The sequence below is a fragment of the Aristolochia californica genome, unplaced genomic scaffold (genome assembly GCF_029961685.1).
Source record: "Aristolochia californica isolate CCGP_79_NKW_82.1479 unplaced genomic scaffold, dmAriCali1.0.hap1 SCAF_9, whole genome shotgun sequence".
NCBI classification, from domain to species: Eukaryota; Viridiplantae; Streptophyta; class Magnoliopsida; order Piperales; family Aristolochiaceae; genus Aristolochia; species Aristolochia californica.
The window spans coordinates 4,156,772-4,178,637 of NW_027182290.1; the positions used below are offsets into that span (position 1 = coordinate 4,156,772).

A 21,866-nucleotide genomic window follows, 5' to 3' on the forward strand; every position below is an offset into this window, starting at 1 on the left:
TTTATAATATCTTAATTATCACACTGAAATTAGTAATTGAATATAATATTAAAGTAATGAGTAAATTAAATAAATAAATAGGATATTTTATTAATAAAATAAGATATATTTTAGCCTAATATAAATAAAAAATAAATAAAAAATAAAATTATTCATGGTTCGGTTTTGTGAGAATAGGCGGCAAGAAGAGAGGGAAACAACATGGTGGCAAGGGAGGGCAAAGCCGAGTAGCGGCAAGAGGTTGAACAAGAGGAAAGGGAGTAGTAGCGAAGTTGACCATCGAGAAAGACAACAAAGACTAGGGTTGGAAAACAAAGAGTGTTCGAGAGAGAGGGAAGCAGAGAGTGTCGAGAGAGAGAGGCTACAGAGAGCATTGAGTGAGTGAAAGTAAATGAATTGGGTGAACCCTCAGATTTCATTTTCATTCGTTTAACTCTGGAGTGAATAAAAGCAAATTACATAGTTCATTCACATTAACAATTTTGGGTAAGTCAGAGTAAATTCGAATTCACTTTCACTTTCCCTCGGGGTGCATTAACAAGACCTTAACATACAAGTTACCAGATGAAGTATGACTTATCAGAGTAAGGGGCAGACATCCTTTAGGACGATTGTCTTTTTGCAGCTATGGTTATAAGAAGGTGAAGAAAAGCCAAATACCTTGAGAACCACACACGCCTACCATAGTTTCCATATGCTGACATAACACAACAAAGCATCGTGCGCACTTATCGTTTTAATGATGCGGAGCGAAGCATGGCTTCTTCTGGTTTTGACCTTGTTTTTGGCTGGCAAAGGCTAGGTTCTATAAGCTCTCTGATGTAAACCTAACGAACAGTAACGGTTTTCTAGCAAAAAACAACTGCCATTTATGAAATATTGAATAATTTGAGTAAGGCAAGCTTTGGCAGTGTCCTGAAATAGGAAAAGTCCAAACAAAGGCAGTATCTCCATTGATCGCTATGGTTGTTACATCTGATCAGCCATGTACAGGTAAGTGCTGAGTTTGACAAGGTCTACTTCTATAACCAGGTAAAAAAACTATATAGTGCTTTATACTGTTTTATATCTAATGCAATTTTTAAGCAGGCTTCTCCAACCCTCTCCCTCTATAGTTTCAAAGACAGGTAAAGGGTCCACCACCTTCCCCGCTGTTGTACAGACCCCTTTGCCCCATTCCACCACCTCCACCTCCCATTTTCCCGACCTGGACCATGTATTTTGTGGTTAGCTAATTAAACCACAAAAACCAGACTGGTCTGATCAAACCTGGTTCATCAGACCAGTCTGATCCAGGTCTTATAACACTGGACCAATCAACAATTAATGAAACAGAAACATCCAGCAAACTGTAAAAAAGAATACAACTATTTCTTAACTCCATGCAAAGCTGTACTAGCAGTAACTCATTGAAACTATATGCAATTTTCGATGAAGCTTCAGAAAGGGTTTCAACTTTTAGAAAAGAACTACTTTTTCCCTTCTTTCTATCAAATGTACAGAAAAAGTCATAAAATGGTTACAAAAGTAACTGCCGAGGAAGTTCAAGACAACTTCACATATCAAATTTAGCTCAATAGGTAAAAAGGAGAAGTGCTTACTGCCCCTTCCAAAACAAATGAATGACACTTGATGGGTGGAATGGACCTGAAATGGAGAAGTGGGTAACCAGTAATGCCTCCCTTATTTACTAAAGCCACTGAAGAAACACACTTCTAGATATAATATATAATGAAAAAATGAATGCAACAATAGTTCTTTGCAAACAAAGCAAGTTATAAGTTGGATAATCCTCATCCTCGAATTACATTATCTGAACACCTGGTTGAGTTCACATTTGGATTAAGCAGATGTCATCATTTTGTACTGGACTTGCAGTGAGGTTCAGAGACATATTAGGTAAAAAAGTTTGGTCAGTTTTCATGATTCTGCACATACAAAAAAATGTTCAGATTGTTCCTCTCCATTTAGTATGTAACATAAACCATAGAAAGTACAAACACATTAAAAATGTCTTAAAAATATAAATAAACATATAAAAAGGGCAAAAGCCAAAAATCTCATAAATTTATGACAAATATTAATTGATTAAATAATGATGTCTTTACTGACACTTTCTGAGCATCATCTCCAACAAGAAAACATAATGAATTTGGTTATTTATGGGTACTTCTCTCCCTGAATTCATGAAATACTTATAATGTATGCATATACAGTGAAGGTAATAAAGTTCCTGGACAAAAAAAAAGTGTATAACTGGTAGTTTCCAGCTAAAATTCTTGAAAGAGAGACAATAAGAAGTAAATGAAGGACAAAGTAAGATTAAGCATAAGGTAATCAATTTATTTGATTTTGTGTGTTGGACATTGAAGCCAAAACAATGTAACAGATAAGGTTTACCAGTAGTCCCCAGAAGAGCAAGTTCCATCAGTAAAATGGAGGCAGTTTGAATCTCGGATAATAATCTCCCTTTTAGTAATCAATGATGTTAACTTAATAGCTGCATAGAATCCCCAAAAATTAGCAAGTAATAGAAGTTTGCAGAGGCAAATTAAAATTTTGAAATGCAATAGCCAGCCTCTCACTGTGACTGGTGAGAATATATTCCTGAACTTCTTCCTCCACATCTTGCAACGCAAAGCTATAATCTGGAACAAAGCCAAGGCTCTTCATCTGGGTCAACAAGAACCCTAGCTTTTTATAAACATCTTCATATTGCAGGTAGCATTGGTTCCCTGTGAAAAAAATGAGGAATTTATTGTTCAGCTCAATTGAACTCCGTCCAGGGGTTTTCTTGAATCCTCCATCTTTCAACAAAGAGCTCACCCTGTCTACTCTGTTCCATTCTCCAACGTTTCTATAGAGAATTGACAGCAGAACATAGAAGCCAACATTCTCTGGATCAATCGCAGATAAATTATCCAAAGCTAAAGCTCCCAGTTTAACATTACCATGAACCACAAGCTCCAAGAAGTGCACCCCAGACACTGGCATTGGTTCTTACTGGCATACTGGTAATGAACACTTAAGCAGTATCCAAACGCCCAGTCCTCCCAAGCAAATCAACCATTGGAGTATAGTGCATCACATTTGGCTCAACCAATTACACTTTCCTCTATCATGAAAATAATTTTGGCCCTTGTCAACGACAATGACAACAGGCAGACAACAAAGAAACAAAAGTAACATGGTCTGGCTTAACACCCTCTTCCTGCATTCCCCTGAACAATTCTCACACTTTCTCACCATTTCCATGTATTCCGTGACTGGATATGATAGCATTCCAAGGAACAGGTCTCCTTGGCACCTCACTAAATAACAGCTTTGCCTCAGTTAATTTCCCACGCTTTTCATGCATGTCAATTAGACATGTTCCAACCAACATATCATATAACAGACTGATCCGTATTGTTCTTCCATGAATAACCATTCCTTGTTGAACGGCTCCTACATGGTGGAAGCAGGTAGGATACATACAATAGTACCCTGATCTACCTTTACAATAGTACACTTAACAGTGTTACAAAGCAAGGTATTTCTCTCCCATCTCTTGTAGTTGGTTGCTCCTTCCCTCTTATTGTTGAGGGTCTCTTTCACCTTTTTTATGTAAAAAATCTTTCTAGCAATAATAGCCATTTAACATTTCAAGCAAAAAACAGAAAAAGAATTGATTCAAAAATGATGTTTATACTGACAATTCATGAGTATCACCTTCAACAAGAAAATACTAATGAATTGAGTTATTTATGGGTAGTTCTCTCCATGAATGCATGAATAATTTACAATGTATGCATACATAATGAAGGCATGAAGTTCCTAGTCAATGAAGAAAATGTATAATTGGCATTCTCCAGCTAAAAATCTTGAAAGAGAGAAAATAGAAAGAAAAAGGAGGAAAGGGTGAGTTTATAGCTTGAAGTAATCAGTTCCTTGATTTTTTGAGTTGGACACCAATGTCAAAACAATGTGACTTCTAAGGTTCACCAATAATCCCCACAGGAGCAGGTGCCATCTTCTCTAAAATGATGAAATCGATTTGAATCTCGCACAATTATCTCCCTTTTAATAATCAACGATATGAACTTAGTAGCTGTATGGCAATCCCCACAAACTCGCAAGTTTTTGAAGATTTTAATAGAAGTTTGCGGAGGGAGATTAATAATTCCAAATGCAATAGCCAACCTCTCGCTGTGACTAGTGAGAAAATATTCCTTCTCTTCTTCCTCCACATCTTGCAACACAAAGCTATAATCTGGAACAAACCCAAGGCTCTTCATCTGGGTCAACAAGAGCCCTAGCTTTTTATAAATATCTTCACATTGTGGGTGGGATTGGTTCCCTGTGAAGAAAACATGGACCCTGTTGTTCACCTCAATTGAACTCCATCCAGGAGTCTTCTTCAACCCTTTATCTTTTGCCAAAGATCTCACCCTGTCCACACTGTTCCATTCTCCAACGTTTGCATAAATATTTGACAGCAGTACGTAGTAGCCAACATTCTCTGAATCAATCGCAAATAAGTTAGCTGAAGCTAAATCTCCCAATTCAACATTACCTTGAATTCTACAAGCACCAAGAAGGGCACCCCATACACTGGCATCTGGCCGTACTGGCATACTGGTAATGAACTTATAAGCAGCATCCAAATGTCCAGCCCTCCCAAGCAAATCAACCATACAAGCATAGTGCTTCAAATTAGGCTCAACCGAGTACACTCTCCTCATATCATGAAAATATTTTTGGCCCTCATCAATCAAACCTGCATGACTACAGGCAGACAACAATGAAACAAACGTAACATGGTCTGGCTTAACTCCCTCTTCCTGCATTTCCCTGAACATGTCTAGCACTTTCTCACCATTTCCATGAATTCCATTACAGGATATGATAGCATTCCAAGGAACAGGACTCCTTCTTGGGACCTCACTAAATAACTGGTTTGCCTCAGTTAATCTCCCACACTTTGCATACATGTCAATTAGACATGTTCCAACAAACACATCATATATCAGACCAATTCGCATCGTTCTTCCATGAATTACCATTCCTTGTTGCAGGGCTCCTACATGGGAGAAAGCAGGTAGAATGCTTACAATAGTACCCTGATCTACCATTATGCCATCACACTTAGCCATGAAATGGAAAAGCTTAATTGCCTCATCAGCAAGCCCATTTTGTGCAAATCCAGTGATGATAGTGTTCCATGAAATCACATCTTTCACAGGCATCCCGTCAAAGACATTTTTGGCATCGTCAACCTTACCCAGTTTGGCATACATATCAACAAGAGCATTTCCAGTTAACATATCCTCTGTTATCCATCCCTTTTTCAGAACGAAATCATGACAAGATCTGCCACTTCGAGTATCCCCTCTCTGTGCAGCAATAGATGCCAAGCTCAGTAGAGTTAATACATCAGGTTGAAGACCACATTCTTTCATCCCACTAAAAAATTTTAATGCAGTTGTTGGGTCATCATTCTGTTCATAAGCAGCGATCATAGAGTTCCATGTTACCAAATCTCTGCATGTCATATCCTCAAATACTTGGTTGGCCTCTCCTGTACAACCCAACTTTGCATACATATTAATTAATGCATTGGAAACAAAAACATCATATTCAAAACCATTTTTTAATGTGTAGTTATGTATCAACCTGCCCATGAAAAGATCATTGAGTGGTGCACAAATTGGAAGGACACTAGACACTGTGATAGCACCCATTCTCACTCCCTGTCTTGTCATCTCTTCAAACACACCCAGTGCTTCCACTGCCTTCCCGTTTTGACAGAACCCGGCTATCATGGCGTTCCAAGTACCCAAATCTCGAAAGGACATTTCATCAAATGTTTGGAAAGCGTCATCAACATCCCCGAACTTGGAGTACATATGAATCAAGGAAGAACCAACAAAGACATCATTTTCGAAACTCAACTTCAAAACCGAGCAGTGAATTTTTTTACCATCTTGTAACACCTCACAACATTTCAAGACCACTGGGAAAGTGAAAAAATCAGGGCGAACTCTAGAGTTAGTCAATAATTGGTAATAACAATTGGCAGCTTCACGAAAATAACCATTTTTTACGCACCCTGAAATCATAAAGTTCCAAGATAATGTATTTTTCCTGGGAATGTGATCAAATACATGGCGAGATGACCGAATATCTCCTGTTTCCGCATATACAGTGACGAGTTGGTTAGAGCAGAAGAAGTCATTAGCAAGACCATATACGAGGAGGAGCGCGTGAAGAGGTTTGACGAGGCCCTTTCTAGCGCAGGGAAAGAAGAGATGAGCAAAATCCATAGAGTTGTCACTGTTTTCATTGCAGGTTGATGGAACTAGGAAGGCAAAGAAAAGCAGGCTGAGACGATGTCGCAGCAGGAGGAATCTAGACGAACGGCTACGTATCCACCACTGCGCGAACTGCTATGAGTATCTTTGCATATAAAACCGCCGAAAACCGAAGGACACACAAAATTCCATACCATCAGAACAAAGGAATTGTGCGCGTGCTTCGGATGGTTGTTTGAAACTAGAGAAGGCAAAGGTTGAAGAGAGTGCAGTAGGAGAAACACTCTGAATCAACTAATCAATGGCGGGCATCGAGCGGAGCCCTCTTTGAACCGAGTCGAGCCTAACTTAGTCTCGAGCCTAAAATTATGGCCCAATAATTTTTATGTAGTTCAAGCTCAAAAACGAGCCCGAACTGAGTTCGAACTAACCTCCGTCTAAAACTTTGCATAAACTATAAGTGAAATAAATTGTATATAAAATTATATATATATTTTACATAAAATTGGGTATAATATTTGTATATTAATTTTTGTATATTAACTCTGCATAAAATGATCTATATATTATGCATAAAATTATTCATAAAACTAATTAATTATATATAAACTTTATTCAATAATCAAACACAAACATTCATTTGAAAAGTACTACTAGTTTTGTCTATTAGTATTCAATCAGATTGTTCTGATTCAAGGACTAGAAAACCAGATCATAGAGACAAAGAAAAAATTTAAGAAAAATAATTTTGGATGACTTAATCGTATACCCAATTTTTGTTTTTTCTTTAAAGCATGGATTCATACAATAACAGTTCTAAAATGCTACCAATCTGTTTTTCTTAAAAACTTGAGTGGAGTTAGCATTAAGAGAATACCTCAAATAATTTGAGCTCTTCAAGAGCCATGAGGAAGGGACAGCCGGAGTTCAAGAAATTTTTTTTTTCACTTGCTTATGATCTTGCATGTGCAAAATTGCACGATGTCCTCGCGCACAGGGGGGAAATTATTTCTCCCCTAACTTAGGTCTCTAGTTTTCTGTTGAGACGATGTGAAGGGAAGGGGGTCTAGCGGTGTCGGCGAGGACTTGTCGTCAGGGCTAACAGCTGCAACGACGGAAGCGGCAGCGAAGGCAAACGAGGGGAGGAAGAAATCGAACCAAGCAACGGCGAAGGCGGTTGACGAGCAGCTGTCAATGGTGACGGAGGCGGCCACAACAGCGGACGGGAGGGGCTTAGCGGTGAAGAATTCCGTCCCTCGCTCTCGCTCTCACTCCCGGTCCCGACTCTCGATCCCGTTAACGAGACGGCTCGTGAACTTTCAAATTAAACCATGGTTCAATCGAACTTGGAACTTTAACTCAAACGAGCCTTATCTGACCACATAAATCGAATCAAACCCAAGCCAGAACTGAGCCGAGTTTGAACCGCTCACGAACGGGCTTGGTTCCACCCCTAGCGACAACATGCTTTGTAATTTGTAGGGGTGGCTTTGAACCGAGCTGGCTCGCGAGCGGCTCGGTACTAGCTCAGTTCGATTCGTTATCTATCGAGCTCGAGCACCGAAATTGGCTCGTTTACCTTAACAAGCCGAGCTCGACCGAAGCCAGGTTCAGTTCGTTGGCTTGCGAGCGGGCTCAAGGTCAGTCGGAATCGGTATCGGGATTGGGAGCGGGATCGAGAGCGAGGGGGGAAATTTTTTTCCTCCCCTCGTCACCGCCGAGCCCCTCCCGTCGGCTGTTGTCACCGCCTCTACCGCTGACGCAACTGTTCGCCGGCCGTCTCTACCTCCGTCGCAGCTGCTCGCCAGCCGCCTCTGTGGCCGTCTGTCCCATTTCTTCCTCTTCTTGCCGTCGCCTCTGTTTCCGTCGTCACCGCCGCCTCCATCGCAGCTGTCATCCCCGACGACAGATCCTCCCCCGCGCCGTAACCCCCTTCCCTCCGCGTCGTCTCGACGGAAAACCATAACCTAACTTCAGGGGAGAAATAATCTCCCCCGGGCGAAGATGATCTCGCACTTGCGATATCATAAAGTAAAAAAACTTTTTCCTCTCGAAAAAATTAAAAATAAATTTTATAGAAATAAGTTTCCATAAAATATTACTGTCTCATGTTTTTTTAAACATTTTTCTAATTGAACATTTTTATTAAAAATCATATAATTTTCTAAGTAAGATTTTCGTACCAAAATGGGGTAGAAAACTGTATAGAAAAATTTTGAATAAGTATTTAACAGTTGATGCTGTAATACTTTTAGCATGAAACATTTTTCATTGCAATTTTGTGTTTGATATTTTATTTAATTAAAAATTATCGATAAGTATAATAATATATTAGATTGATTATTAATTTTTATTTATTTCCCTAGAAGAGACAATAAAAGGTCCATTTAACTTTCCTAAGAAAATTTTAAAATATTTCTTGTAATTTTCTAATAAGTCACTAATAGTAATGATATTTTATTTAAAGGTTTTTTTGGGAATATGTATGATAGGAAAAATATTTTTAGTTTTTCCTATAATATAAATTTTCATCTAGGGGGATTCAAAAATTACAAAACAAGCTAGACAACAATTGGAGTAAAAAAGATTAATATTGGTGCATTTTAATCCATTATTGAAATTCAATCCTGAACCTCCTCGATCATTATATTTTTAAAAAATATATGCATAATTTTATATATAATTTATTCAAAACCACCCCTACAGGCGAGATCATAAACAAGGGAAAAAAAACTCTTTGTCCCTTCCTCATGGCTCTCAAAGACATTGAAAAAATATTTTAGTAGAAATATGTTTTTAGAGACTATTAGTGGTTTTTTCAATAAATGTTGAAAAGACATTTTTAGTAGAAATATAGGGACCATTAGTGCCTCATATTTTTTTAAAATATTTTACTAATTATAAATTATTTTTAAAAAATCATATAATTTTTTAAGTAAGATTTTCTTGCCAAGATGGATTAGAAAACCATATAGAAAATTTTTGAATAAGTATTTGACAGTTGATGATATAATACTTTGAGCATGAGACAATTTTCATAGCAATTTTGTGTTTGACATTTTATGTGATTAAAAATTTATCGATAAGTATAATAATATATTAGATTAATTATTAATTTTTATTTATTTCCTTAGAAAAGGCAATAAGAGGTCCATTTAACTTTCCTAAGAAAAATTTAAAATATTTCTTGTAATTTTCTAGTAAGTTTATAATAGTAATAGGATTTTATTTAAAGGATTTATAGTTTTTATTTGGGTGATTGTAAATTGATAGTGATATTTCATTTAATTTTGTTGTGTTTGATTATTGTATGAAGTTTATTTATAATGTTATGCAGTGTATGGAGTATTTAGACTATTTTATGGAATGTATAAACAATTTCATGGAGTGTTTATGGAATGTATAGACAATTTTATGGAGTGTTTATGCAGGTATTATGTATATTGATTATGCCCAATTTTAAGTAGAGGTTATGCCGAATTTTATACAAGTATTATATATATAGATTATGCTCAATTTTAAGTAGAGGTTATGCCCAATCTTATACACATATTATATATATAAGTTATGCCTAATTTTATGTAGAGGTCATGTCCAATTTTATGTAAAATATACGCATAATTTTATATACATTTTATTTGATATATATTTTTTAAAAAGTTTTAAATATATGTTAAGGCTCGAGCTCGGCTCGAACTCGTTGGGCTCGAGCTCGATAATAATTTTAGACTCGAGATGAGGCTCGGCTCGAAGCTCGGCTCAAAATATTTAAATCAAGTTCGGCTTAAACATATGCAGGTTCAAGCTCGGCTTGCTGCCACCCCTAGTAATTTGTATAGCATTGCACCAGAAAACCACAACATGAGGTCTATCTCAGAATTAAAAATTAGAAATTAAAATCATATTTTAAATTTGCTTTTTCATAAGGAACATTTTTTCGCAGCAACCACAAACCTGGTTAGAACTTAATATTAATTTTCCTGCCAGTAAGAAATTCCAAGTGCAACGTTCAAGAAGATCATGAGGTTATCAAACATTGAAACCCGAAATTTTTAGCTGATATTTCGGCCCGAAATTACTGAAGCTGTCCGCTTGCCATTGCGGAGCGCATCACGATTTCCACGGCTAGGAGAGTTCCCTACAGAACAAAAGTGCTCCCGCGCAAACTCTCCAGCCATAGAGCCGGCCCAGATGGGGAAGAATGACGGCAAGGTCTCTCTGAAACAAATGCGTCAACAGATTCAAGAGGAGATGCTTTCTCTCAAGGAGATGCGCCAGCAGCTCCAAGACCGGATAGCGAGTCGCCAACTGGATCAACAAACCCTAATCTCCTCTATCGAGGTCCTCGTTCCCGACATCGTTTCGTCAATCGATCTTTCACTCCGGTTAGTCTCAGCTTTCAATGGCCGCAACTACACTGCGACTCCTAACCGAGTCGAAAATCACTCCAGTCGCCAAATTCTTCACAAACCAATCTCCCCCACAACAGTTACGCACAACTCCTCCAAACCCTTTTCGGACCGGTCCCCTCATTCGAGCCGGCAGGATGGTGATAAGTTGTCCAGCGATGGTGCCGACGCGCTCTCCGTCGTGCGGTCGATGGTGGCAGTATGCCTTCTGGAGAGGGTTCCATTCACGGACGTTGACTCCGCTGCTGTGTTGAGGAAGCTGGAGGGTGACCTGTCGGCGACTCCTGCCGAGAAAGCGGCGCTGCTAGAGCTGGGGGGAGAGGCTGGGGCGATCTCTGCCGTGGAGACGGCGTTGAGGGCAATTGCAGCGGACATAGGTGCTGTTGAGTTGGAAGATTTTGTGGTGAGTGGGAAATCAAGGATAATGGTTATGGGTATTGACCGCACTAGGCTTTTGAAGGAGTTGCCGGAAAGCTCTCAGCTACCTCAGGTGGTGTCGAAGTGTATAGAGGCAACTCAGAGTAATCCGACGGCGGGCGTTGATGTCAATTCGTCCAATTTTGGGTTAGCGAGGCCACAGGTGCCGGATATGTGGATGGGGCCGGGGGATACGCATTTGCCTGGCTTGCCACCTATGATGCCTGGAGGAGTAGGTCCAAGAGGCGGGCCTCGGGCGATGGGACTAATGGGGATGCCGAGAGCTATGGGTGTGTCACCATTCCATAGACCGCCATTTGCATCGGTAGGGGGTCCTGCTTCTTTGATGCCGAAGACAGAGGAAGACGAGATGAAGGATTTGGAGGCTTTGATAAATAAAAAGTCATTCAGGGAACTGCAGAAGTCCAAAACTGGGGAGGAGCTTTTGGATCTCATTCACCGACCCACTGCTAAAGAGACTGCTGTTGCTGCTAAGGTGAGTTTTGGGTTTCTCTTTTTTGTTGCTTCTATATTATTGATTCAAGAAAAAGAGAAACAGTTACGTTCCTTTTCCTTTACTCAGTCGATGTTTTTAATCGATTCAAAGAGAAAAAAAGTTTTATTGTTATCCTTTATGCAGCTGATGATTTTACTCTTCTTATTTTTTTTAGTTCAAGACCAAGGGTGGTTCGCAACTGAAGGAATATTGCTCGGCTTTAACAAAAGAAGACTGCAGGCTTCAGAAGAGTTCTTTCATTGCTTGCGAGAAGGTTCGTAGGTGCTCTAATTTTATAAATGAATGGAATGGTTCTTAGAAAATGGCAGAAGCTATCAAAATATATAGACAGGGTTCATAAGTTCTTTAATACTTCCCTTCTTTTTCACGTCACCTATAACTTGCGTTTACTCTTAGTGGTACTTCCTTGCATGTGTTCCCAGCTAGAGGGAGCATAATTTTGTCAAAGGAAAACTAATCCAGTACCTCTTAGATTCTTCGTGGCTTGATACCTCCCAATTTAATCCCTGGGTCTGTATGAAATTTTGATTACTGTAGCTTTGGAGGTTCTCTTGAGGTTCCTCCTTTTTTTTTATAAAAATTGGTAACATGAGAATTTACCTTCTAACTGATAACTATGTAGCACGGGATTTTAACCTATTGTAAGCGCCAATAGTTTTGATCAAAAAGGGCTTTTGAGGAACTGTAGAGGTCTAGTATTTTGCAATGATGCCACTGCCTTACCATTGGTCAAGGAGGACATACCATGTAATGAAAATCTTGATGAATCTTATTTGCTCCACTATTATTTTCTCAAAATATATAACAAATGTTTAGTTTGGGCCTGTTTCTATCCCAGAATGACTAGGTTTAAAGATGTTGACTTCTTGTCTGCACTAACCCTCCCAACCAATCCAGACTCTATAGAAAAGACACATATGGGCATGTCACTTAGACTGCATGAATGGGGCACAAAATAGACAAACAGATGGGTTTGGGTTCAAACCTAAATTTGATTTCATATTAAGTTTGGGCCCAATTATAACCTAAAATAATTGGCCACTTTGGAGGCCAATTGTCCAACATTATATGGGGCACAGATGGGCTTGGCTCAAACCTCATTTTGATATCATATCAAGTTGAGCTCAATTATAATCTAAAATAATTGACCACTTAGGAGGCCCTTTATCCAATTTTATAACTAACAGATTCCCAAACCTTTTTCAGATGTGGAACTTTTTACCCATGCTAACAACAACCATCAATCATTTGAAAAAAAGTATCAATTTACTTGGAAAGATTCATCACAATGAGGACACAGCATTAAATATCAAGCAAATTTTAGTTTCTGACAAAAGGATATGTCATGCTCCCTCTATTTCACACAGTTGTGAGTTCAATCTTATGGTATTCAAAGTGATAAAAAGAGATAATTCACAGACGCATCTACTGAAGTTTTTATTGTGAGTGGAACTTAATCCACTGGTCACACCATTTTAGGATCTTGAGAGTTGTGAGCTTGTAAGTTGATAAATATTTGGCTTGTTGAGACAATATCCTCTGGTATATGAGTAAAGTGAGAAACCCGCATAGCACAAGAATAACGTCAAGACTTTCAAATTTACCCGACTATAGTTGTTATGTTGTAGTCGAGATGAAGTTGAGATGAAATTGCCTTGACATACTGGCATACTAACATTGGAAGCATAGTCTGTAGCATTTGTTCCCCTTTTCGTCATTATTATTTTTCTGATTTTTTGAATAATAATAATAGTTACAATAATAGCACTTGTTTTTGTATTCTCCTTAAAAAAGTTCATGAATTTTTTTTGTTAAGATGATTATGTTTGTGCTCTACTCTTTTGTTTTTAATTAAATGGCTCTACCTAAAAAATTTAATATTCTGGTATCAGTTTATAGATTTGTTACTCACTGCTGGCATATAATAATTGTGTAGTGTTTTGTTTTAAGTAAGCTTTGCCTGAGTTGTGAGAAGCTGATTTTTGTTAATGTGCTTTTTGGTGGTTTTGTAGTGAGAGGAGTTAGCATCTCATAAGCTCGTGAGTGTTTTTATGCTGTTGAGCACTAAGCTCTTAGAATAATGCTAAGCCTAGTTCATTCTTGTGAACATTGTGAAATCTTGCATCTGTAGATTTCAAATTACCTACAAAGATTGGTGGGGACACTATTATGCCCATCGGGCCCTAGTGGACCCACCAATTACGGTTCAAATTATTTTTATAATCCCTTTTATTTTTAGTTTATCTTTCCTGATTTTACTGGATTTGATCAGATAACGATCTTATCTAATTTGAATTTTAAATTTCAATTTTAGTTATTTATAAGCTATAACAGGATGTTGAAAGTAGCTTTGATGATGAATTATTAAAATCTTCTTATTTTTGGTCTCTCCCTCTCTCCTTCCCCTTTCTTCTCTATTCTTCTTCTTCTTCTTCTAAATTATTCTTTTTAATTCTCCTATTTATCTTTCCCAATTTTTCTTTCTTCTCTCTATTTTCTTTCTTTCTCTTTCTTATTCCAGCAATTAACCGATAATCGCATACGACAATTAAAATCGTGTGTCGGCTCAACCGTCCCGTGCATCAGCGAAACCCTCCCCCCCCCCCAACTGCCGTTGAGGCACTTCCCCCCAAATCCATTGCTCCCTGATTTCCCTCTTCCTCCCCTGCTTGTTTCCCTTTCCTCCTCCTTCCTTCTCCTATCCTATCTTCCATTGCGTTTGCCAAGATCCGTTGCTGAACCTAACGCCAACGACTTCTCCTGCCTCTCGGTCACCATTACTGAGAAAGAATTGCCTCCGATCATGCCATCATCACTGTCAGTCAAAAACCTCACACCGTCACCAGCTCCAATGACTCTGTAGATGCTACTCACCAGCTCTATTGTCCTGCCTCTCGGTCACCATTCCCACCCCTCCTTCAACATTTCCGATGACGGTCCACAACAAATCCACCACTGTCACCCTCGCCGCCAACTTTGCAATGCCCAAGCACCAGATCCCACCTAGGAAACTACACGGAATGCCGCCGACCACCCATCGACAACCAATCCTCCACCGTCCAACAGGTCGCTCACAGCACCCGAGCACCTGTGACGTGTGCCAGCCTTCGTCGCTGTCACCAGATCCCTAGTGCTGACTGTCCACTGTCTCTTATTGTCACATCGGAACTTGCTCAACCTTGCTGATGTCGCCAACGCCGACTGCCACCAATTCCGTCACTGCCATCAGTTTCACCACTTACCAGCCCAACCACTCCGTTAGTTTTCACTGGTGCTGCACCTCCCTTGGATCCTCTCTACGGAACTGGAGAGAACCTAAGTCCAGTGGGAAAAAGTAATCTATATACCCCCTCAGCAGCACAATGCCTTTTCAGCATTCGCGCGTGATTTAGCTCGTGCGAAAAAAAAAATTCAAAAAAAACTCCCTCCTTTTGCAAATTCTGGTTTGCATTTGAATAAATCTGGGACCCCCTTTGTTGAGGTATTATCCAAACCCCCACTCAAAACTCGATGGGATCGAGTTCTCCAACAATGGGAGAATTGGTGGGGATACCAGTATGCCCATCAGGCCCCAATGGACCCACCAATTACAGTTCAAATTATTTTTATTTTTAATTTATCTTTCCTGATTTTATTGGATTTGATCAGATAGTGATCTTATCTATTTTGAATTTTAAATTTTAATTTTAGATATTTATAGGCTGTAATAGGATCTGGAAAATAGCTTTGATGATGAATTATTAAAATCGCCCTGTTTCTGGTCTCTCTCTCTTCCTCCCCTTTCCTCTTCTTCTTCTTCTAAATTATTCTTCTCAATTCCCCTATTTCTCATTCCCAAATCTTCTTTCTTTCTCTCTATTTTCTTCCTTTTTCTCTCTAATTCCAGCAATTAACCGATATTCGCATACAACAATTAAAAGTGCGCCTCATCCCGCATCATAGATACTCTTCTTGGTTGTGCTAAAAATATTCCTTTTCAGGTTCATTTCCGTCGCATTATTGCCCAACACACTGACATAAATTTAGGTGACTGCTCATTTCTGGACACTTGTCGCCATATGAAGGTAACTTTACTTACTCCCTGATTGTGAATGAAATTTAAGCTGATTGTTCACATTATCTTTAGTCAGTATATGTGTTTTAAATCATATTCCTTGAACAGACATGCAAGTATGTCCATTATGAGCTGGACTCAACTCAAGATGTGCTCCCCATGTTGATGGGGTCTGGAAGTCTCCCTCCCCCTAAGCTAATAAAGCCTCAGCGAGCTGAATACTGCTCTGAGGTGGAGCTTGGTGAATCTCAATGGATTAACTGTGATATACGTACTTTCAGAATGGACATATTAGGTCAGTTTGGAGTTATCATGGCTGATCCTCCTTGGGATATTCACATGGAGCTGCCATACGGGACCATGGCTGATGATGAAATGCGGAATCTTAATGTTCCTGTATTGCAGACTGATGGGCTTATTTTTCTTTGGGTAACTGGACGTGCAATGGAGCTTGGTCGAGAATGGTATGTACCATTTTTCCTCTTGGTTGCAGGGGATCACTCTTCTCTTGATTGTAAAATTTGAATTGACACTAGCATGTATACTTGGTTTAATCATTCAACAGCTTAGAACTCTGGGGTTACAAACGTGTGGAGGAGATCATTTGGGTCAAGACAAATCAACTTCAGCGAATTATAAGAACAGGACGTACTGGTCATTGGCTCAACCACAGCAAAGAGCATTGTCTTGTTGGGATAAAGGGGAACCCAGAGGTCAACAGAAACATTGATACAGATGTCATTGTTGCTGAAGTTCGAGAAACAAGCCGTAAACCAGATGAGGTACCTGGATTCATCTTTCTGGCTGAGGATGTTTAATATTCTTGAATGGTTTGTTGTGTTTCTATGTTTGGTTTTTTCCTATGTAAGTTGCCTTTGGGGTTGATGCTGATAAAAACTGTTTACAGAGTCCTTTAAGGCAGAGGAATTTTGTTCCTGGGAGCTATTTGTTAGCTGTTGTTTTGTTATTTCTTCATATGTGGTATTCACTTGTGGTCTGTCTGACTGTTCGGTGTCACTGGACTTGCATGCTTTCTCTTTGAATATGCTTGTTCATTGCAGGAACAGTGGTAAATGTTTCTGAATGAATCATGTATATCCATTGCATTAGATTTTTATTAAGTTTCTTCTACACTTGGTTACTTTTTTTATTTTTGGTATCCTAAAGTCTTATCTTTACTAGGTAACTGTGTGAACACACTGATCCAGTTATGCACATATTTTACTCCTACATTTCTCTTTTTGAGACATAAAATATTCAAGAATGGTGTGATAGTATGCTTTGTCCTAATCTCCATCTTACATGTTGTTCTACTGATTGAGTCATTAAAATTGCCTCTTAAAAGAAATATTGCTGTCGCAACAGAGTTTGTGGATGGTCTCCGTTGAGGGTGTTTTGGTCACATGAAGAACTAAAAGACAGAAACAGGAAAATTGATAAGTTGGATTTGTTTTCTGGTTGGTTGTGTGAGTATAATTGGAATTTTTGTCCTGCAGATGTACCCGCTGTTGGAACGGATAAGTCCGAGGACAAGGAAGCTGGAATTATTTGCACGGATGCACAATGCACATGCTGGGTAGGTGCAATTTGCAAAACATAATCATATTGACTTAATATTTCTGCCATCATCTCTCTTTTTTTATTTTTTTATTTGAATGTTACCTTCTCATATTTGTCTAATTGCTTGCTTCTTTTGCTAATAAAGCTGTCCATGGTTTATTATCTTCTGATTCAGTAGCATTAATAAGTGTTGGCTGTCAATACATCAGGTGGATGTCACTTGGTAACCAGTTGCAAGGGGTTCGTCTTGTCGACGAAGGTCTAAGGGCAAGATTCAAGGCTGCTTACCCTGATGTTGAGGTACAACCATCTTCCCCTCCTAGGTCTTCTTCCATGGATGTAGACTCAAATGCTACAGATCAAATGAGGATCCCTTTGGCTGGACTGGAACCCAAATCAGCAAGCCAGTTTGGAGAACCAAATTCAGCCCTCACTGAGAGCTTTGCTGCTGAACAGAAGCCAATCAGTGCAGATGTTGAAATGTTGGGTTAATTATATTCCCATGTCTTGAGTACATATTGCCTTTCCGTGCAAAAACCAAAAAGCTTCTTGCCAATTTCTCATTACCTATTATCTTATCCAGTCCTCAAGAATTTGAATATGGAAAACCTGGCAGTCGTAGAGGAGGAGCCTGTTCCAATGACATCCCAATTGAGTGTGTTACAAGAGAGGCTTTCAAAATCACCTCACTGAAATATATTTACTCTAACACAGAAGAATAAGCAAAGCTTCCAAAGTCATCTCGAACAAGTGCGCCAACACTGGATCTCAGTTATAATTAATGAATTTAAGTTATATTCAACCAAAGATCTCACAAGTAATAATGAAGCCATCTTTCTTTATTCATATATATTGCATTTAATAATTGGTCAATTACTCCTTGTTGGCGGTTGAGGCACGTCACGTTCTCCCAAGGTGCTCTGTACACGCGTCTCTCGACTGCTGAAAGTGCCGTTAGTCGTTTGTCTCTATGCGCCTCCACCGGCCAAGCTAATAATAAATGCCACGTGCAACCTGTCATGCCAGCCGAGGAGATCGTGCGGCCGGAAAAGTGCCCAATTATTTGGCTAAAAGCGACTTTGTGGTGACCTACCAGGACCAAAATTGACCATTTTTAGCTTAATCTATTATCTTTGCCGTAAAGCTTTTCTCTAACTATAATATGTAAATATGTGCCAAACAACATCTTTAAAGAAGAAAATTATAAACAATATAAAACAATATTGGCCATTTTACTACTAACGAAAAATAAAATCTCTAAATTAAAACCCTTTTAAAAAAATATATATATATAGGCGTGATCAGGTATAAAACCCAGTTTTGTGCAAAAAATATGAAACGGCTATTATGGTCGTCCGATCTTGATCAAAGGCAGAGGCAAAAGGTTGCGCTCTTTCTTCTCATTCCTTGTTCTTTCTCTCTATTCTCATTTTGCTTAATCCCTCGCCCCCCTTTCATTCGCATGCAATCATCATCACTGTCGCCTCACCTCGTCGTCATCCTCTTCCTCTTCCTCTTCCTCTTTGTCACCACTCATTGCTAGTGTCGCCTAATCTCTTCTTCTTTCTTTCATTATGTTTTTCCTCTTCCACCAAAGCTTCTCCCAAAGTCTCCATCGTTGTCTCCGATGATGCCATCGTTGTCTGTTGCCATTCCATTACAAGGTACAAACGAGGCCTAATCAAACTTGCACCTTATAAATTTGTTTATTTTTATTTTTTGCAAAGCACTATTAGAGAAAAATATTTTGGTTTGTTAGAGAACAGTCTTCGGTTTTGTAAGAGATCAGTATCTAGCTCTGATAGAGAACAATATTCAGCTATTGCTTTGTCTGCTTAGTTTTTTTTTTTTTTTTCTTTGTTTGCTTAAATTTTGATTAATTTCTTCAATGAGTGCAGTTTTTTTTTTTACATTTTGAATATTTCCTTGATTTTTGTTGAAAGCAATAGGAAATTGATGTTATTAGCACCCATAAACACTTGTCTTTGGAATGCCAAACGAGCTCTTATTATCTCGGTTCTTGTTAAAATTAGAAGAATTATTTATCTCGATGATTTGATGACACTTATTATCTCGGGATAAACATGTTTATCTCGGTGATGTAATGAATGTTTATGGAGCTTGTTTAAATGATCAAAATAGTTATTTTTAGCTGAACGAATGTTGAATGTTCTTGTTTTAATGGGTGATGAACTTGTAATGATGAATGAGCTCTAATTACCTCGGTTCTTGTTTATCTCAGTTCTCGTTCAGCTTTTTATGGGTGTTGTTTCTGTCTCGGTTCCAAACAATTTTGTTGGGGAGCTACGAAGTTTTTTTCATAATTAAGTGTTTTAAAACTATTCCAGACATAAGAATATCTTATATGGTTTTAATTGTAATGTTTTTTAACTCGTCAGGTTTTTGGCATCTTTTGTCATTTACTGATGAATGTTTTGTGTATGTTATTCTTTTATGAATTGGTTTAATACATTCATTTGCTTTCTTTGTAAAATGGAGTGCAATGCAGAAACAAACATATGTGAAGAATTATTAGATGATGAAGGCACCTTGGATTGTAGAGGACACAATGTGTAGATTCCAATAGTAAACGAAGATAAAAAACCGAGAGTAGGTATATTTTTTTACTCAAATGAGGAAGCAGAAATATTTTATTATAATTATGCTAGGGATGGAGGATTCGGTTTACGTAAAGGCTTTGTGAATTATCATGAGAATACCAAAGAAATGAATGGTAAAATGTTTATATGTTCAAAAGAAGGATATGCAAGGAAAAATCATAATTTTGATTAAACCATAAAAAAAAGTGAGGAATCATTAGAGATGGGTGTGGGGCATTAATTAGATTCACTAAAGATTCTGATGAGAAGTGGAAAGTAGTGAAATTTGTGGAAGGTCACAATCATGTCCTATTGACTCATCATAAAAGGCAATTTTTGCCCTTGAATAAGCAAATTACACAAGTGCATAAAAACTTGTTTCATACATTCAAAAATGCTAATGTTTCTACCTCAAAAGTTCTTTCTTTCTTTGAGATATTATCTGGAGGATATGACAAGGATGGGTATCCTGAAAGAGATGTTAGAAATTATGAGAGGGACATGCAACAAGAATTAAGAGACTATGATGCTATAATGTTGTTAGATCATTTCAAAGATCTACAAGAAGTATATCCTTCATTGTTCTATTCATATGAAATGGATAATGAGAAAAAGTTAACTCACTGTTTTTGGATTGATGGAGAGGATAGGAAGGCATAACACAATTTTGGAGAAGCAGTTGCTTTTGATACTACTTATGATTCTAAATAATATAAACTGACACCTGTGCCTTTTACTAGAGTTAATAATCATGGATAGTCTACAATATTTGGTCGTAGGTTATTAAGGATAAGAAGGGGGATTCATTTATTTGACTATTTCAACAATTTCTCATTGTTATGTCAAACCAACACCCTCGTGCAATTGGCACAGATTAGGATCCTAGTATAGCAGATGGAATCAAAAATTTATTTCCGAATACTTTTCACATGTATTATATGTGGCATATACTACATAAGGTTGGTGAGGGAGTTGGTCCTATTGCTCGTGATGAAAAATTCAAGCGTGTTTTTGTAGATTGTGTATGGAACTCTAACACACAAAAAAAATTTGAAGCAAAATGGTTATGTATTAATGAAACATTCAGTTAGATCATAATGATTGGTTGCACCAAATCTTTAGCGAACAAAATCAGTGGGTTCCTGCATATTGCAAACACATATTCATGGCTAGAATATGGACGACCCAAAGGAGCGAAAGTATGAACTCTTTCTTTGACTCTTCAATAAAAAGAAATCATTAGTTGAATTCATTCACAACTATGAAGTGGCCATATGGAAACAAAGGTAGTAGGGGAAGAAGGGCGATCATGACACCTTATAAGAAGCCATGAATAATACCCAATTCAATGATGAGAAGCAAACAAAAAAAGTATACACAAGGTCCATATTTTTTAAGTGTTAAAAAGAACTGAAAGAGAGTCTAAACTTTGGTTCAAAGAGGAGGAAAATTCAACAATACATTGGGTAAAATTACTTGAGGATACATCCTCAAATGAACGGTCTCGAAGAGTTTCAAATGATCAACATCAACAACTTGCTTGTAGTCCTTGTATGAAGTTTGAGTCAGAAGGTATCCCTTGTAGGCACATTCTTATCATTTTAAGAAATGAGTATATTGATCACCTTTCGCATTACATCATGAAGAGATGGATACAAAGTATAATTGTTAATTCGGATCATAATAACTATGAATTTCAAGGAGATGCAGTGCCCTTAACACCTAATAGAATGAGTGAGGTGGGACTTATTTGGGTGTAACCAATTATTCTAATAAAGCATATGAATTGGCAAAAGAGAAAATATTTTCCCTTCACCTATAATTGCTTGAGTTCCAATCACTTGAACTAGTGGAAAATAAATTTGGGAATGAGAAAAGTAAAGGTAATCCTTCAATCTAACCTCCTGAGATTTAAAAACAAAAGGTAGTGGCAAGAGATTGAAGGGAGGTAAAGAGAAGGGAATGGAAGAGGTTTCTTGAATCAAAAGCTTGTGTTGTGGTTGTAATGAGCTAGCA

General features: G+C 38.1%; 2 protein-coding genes and 1 pseudogene across 2 annotated transcripts; 2 read left to right on the forward strand and 1 right to left on the reverse strand.

Annotated features, from left to right (window-relative positions):
* Positions 1-3,763: 3,763 nt before the first annotated feature.
* On the reverse strand, positions 3,764-6,317 carry LOC137941889 (pentatricopeptide repeat-containing protein At4g33990). Its single transcript, XM_068787500.1, has one exon. It carries the CDS (start codon positions 6,303-6,305, stop codon positions 3,981-3,983), a length of 2,325 nt encoding a protein of 774 aa, XP_068643601.1. The 5' UTR covers positions 6,306-6,317; the 3' UTR covers positions 3,764-3,980.
* A 4,109-nt stretch (positions 6,318-10,426) lies between these two features.
* LOC137941032 (N6-adenosine-methyltransferase MT-A70-like) lies at positions 10,427-17,898 on the forward strand. The gene is made up of 7 exons (XM_068786243.1): positions 10,427-11,615; positions 11,791-11,889; positions 15,617-15,700; positions 15,799-16,154; positions 16,256-16,472; positions 17,187-17,266; positions 17,460-17,898. The coding sequence occupies exons 1-7, from the start codon at positions 10,485-10,487 to the stop codon at positions 17,740-17,742; spliced, it is 2,250 nt and encodes a 749-aa protein (XP_068642344.1). The 5' UTR covers positions 10,427-10,484; the 3' UTR covers positions 17,743-17,898.
* A 1,845-nt stretch (positions 17,899-19,743) lies between these two features.
* Positions 19,744-21,610, forward strand: LOC137940231 (protein FAR1-RELATED SEQUENCE 2-like; annotated as a pseudogene).
* Positions 21,611-21,866: the final 256 nt, after the last annotated feature.

What these genes read in the sequence shown, in the direction of transcription:
- LOC137941889 (XM_068787500.1), bottom strand. Translation starts at nt 6,305, where the DNA reads ATGGATTTTGCTCATCTCTTCTTTCCCTGCGCTAGAAAGGGCCTCGTC.
- LOC137941032 (XM_068786243.1), top strand. Translation starts at nt 10,485, where the DNA reads ATGGGGAAGAATGACGGCAAGGTCTCTCTGAAACAAATGCGTCAACAG. An exon ending in ACACTTGTCGCCATATGAAG is followed by an intron (nt 15,701 to 15,798) that starts GTAACTTTACTT and finishes TTCCTTGAACAG; the next exon opens with ACATGCAAGTATGTCCATTA. An exon ending in ATGCACAATGCACATGCTGG is followed by an intron (nt 17,267 to 17,459) that starts GTAGGTGCAATT and finishes TCAATACATCAG; the next exon opens with GTGGATGTCACTTGGTAACC.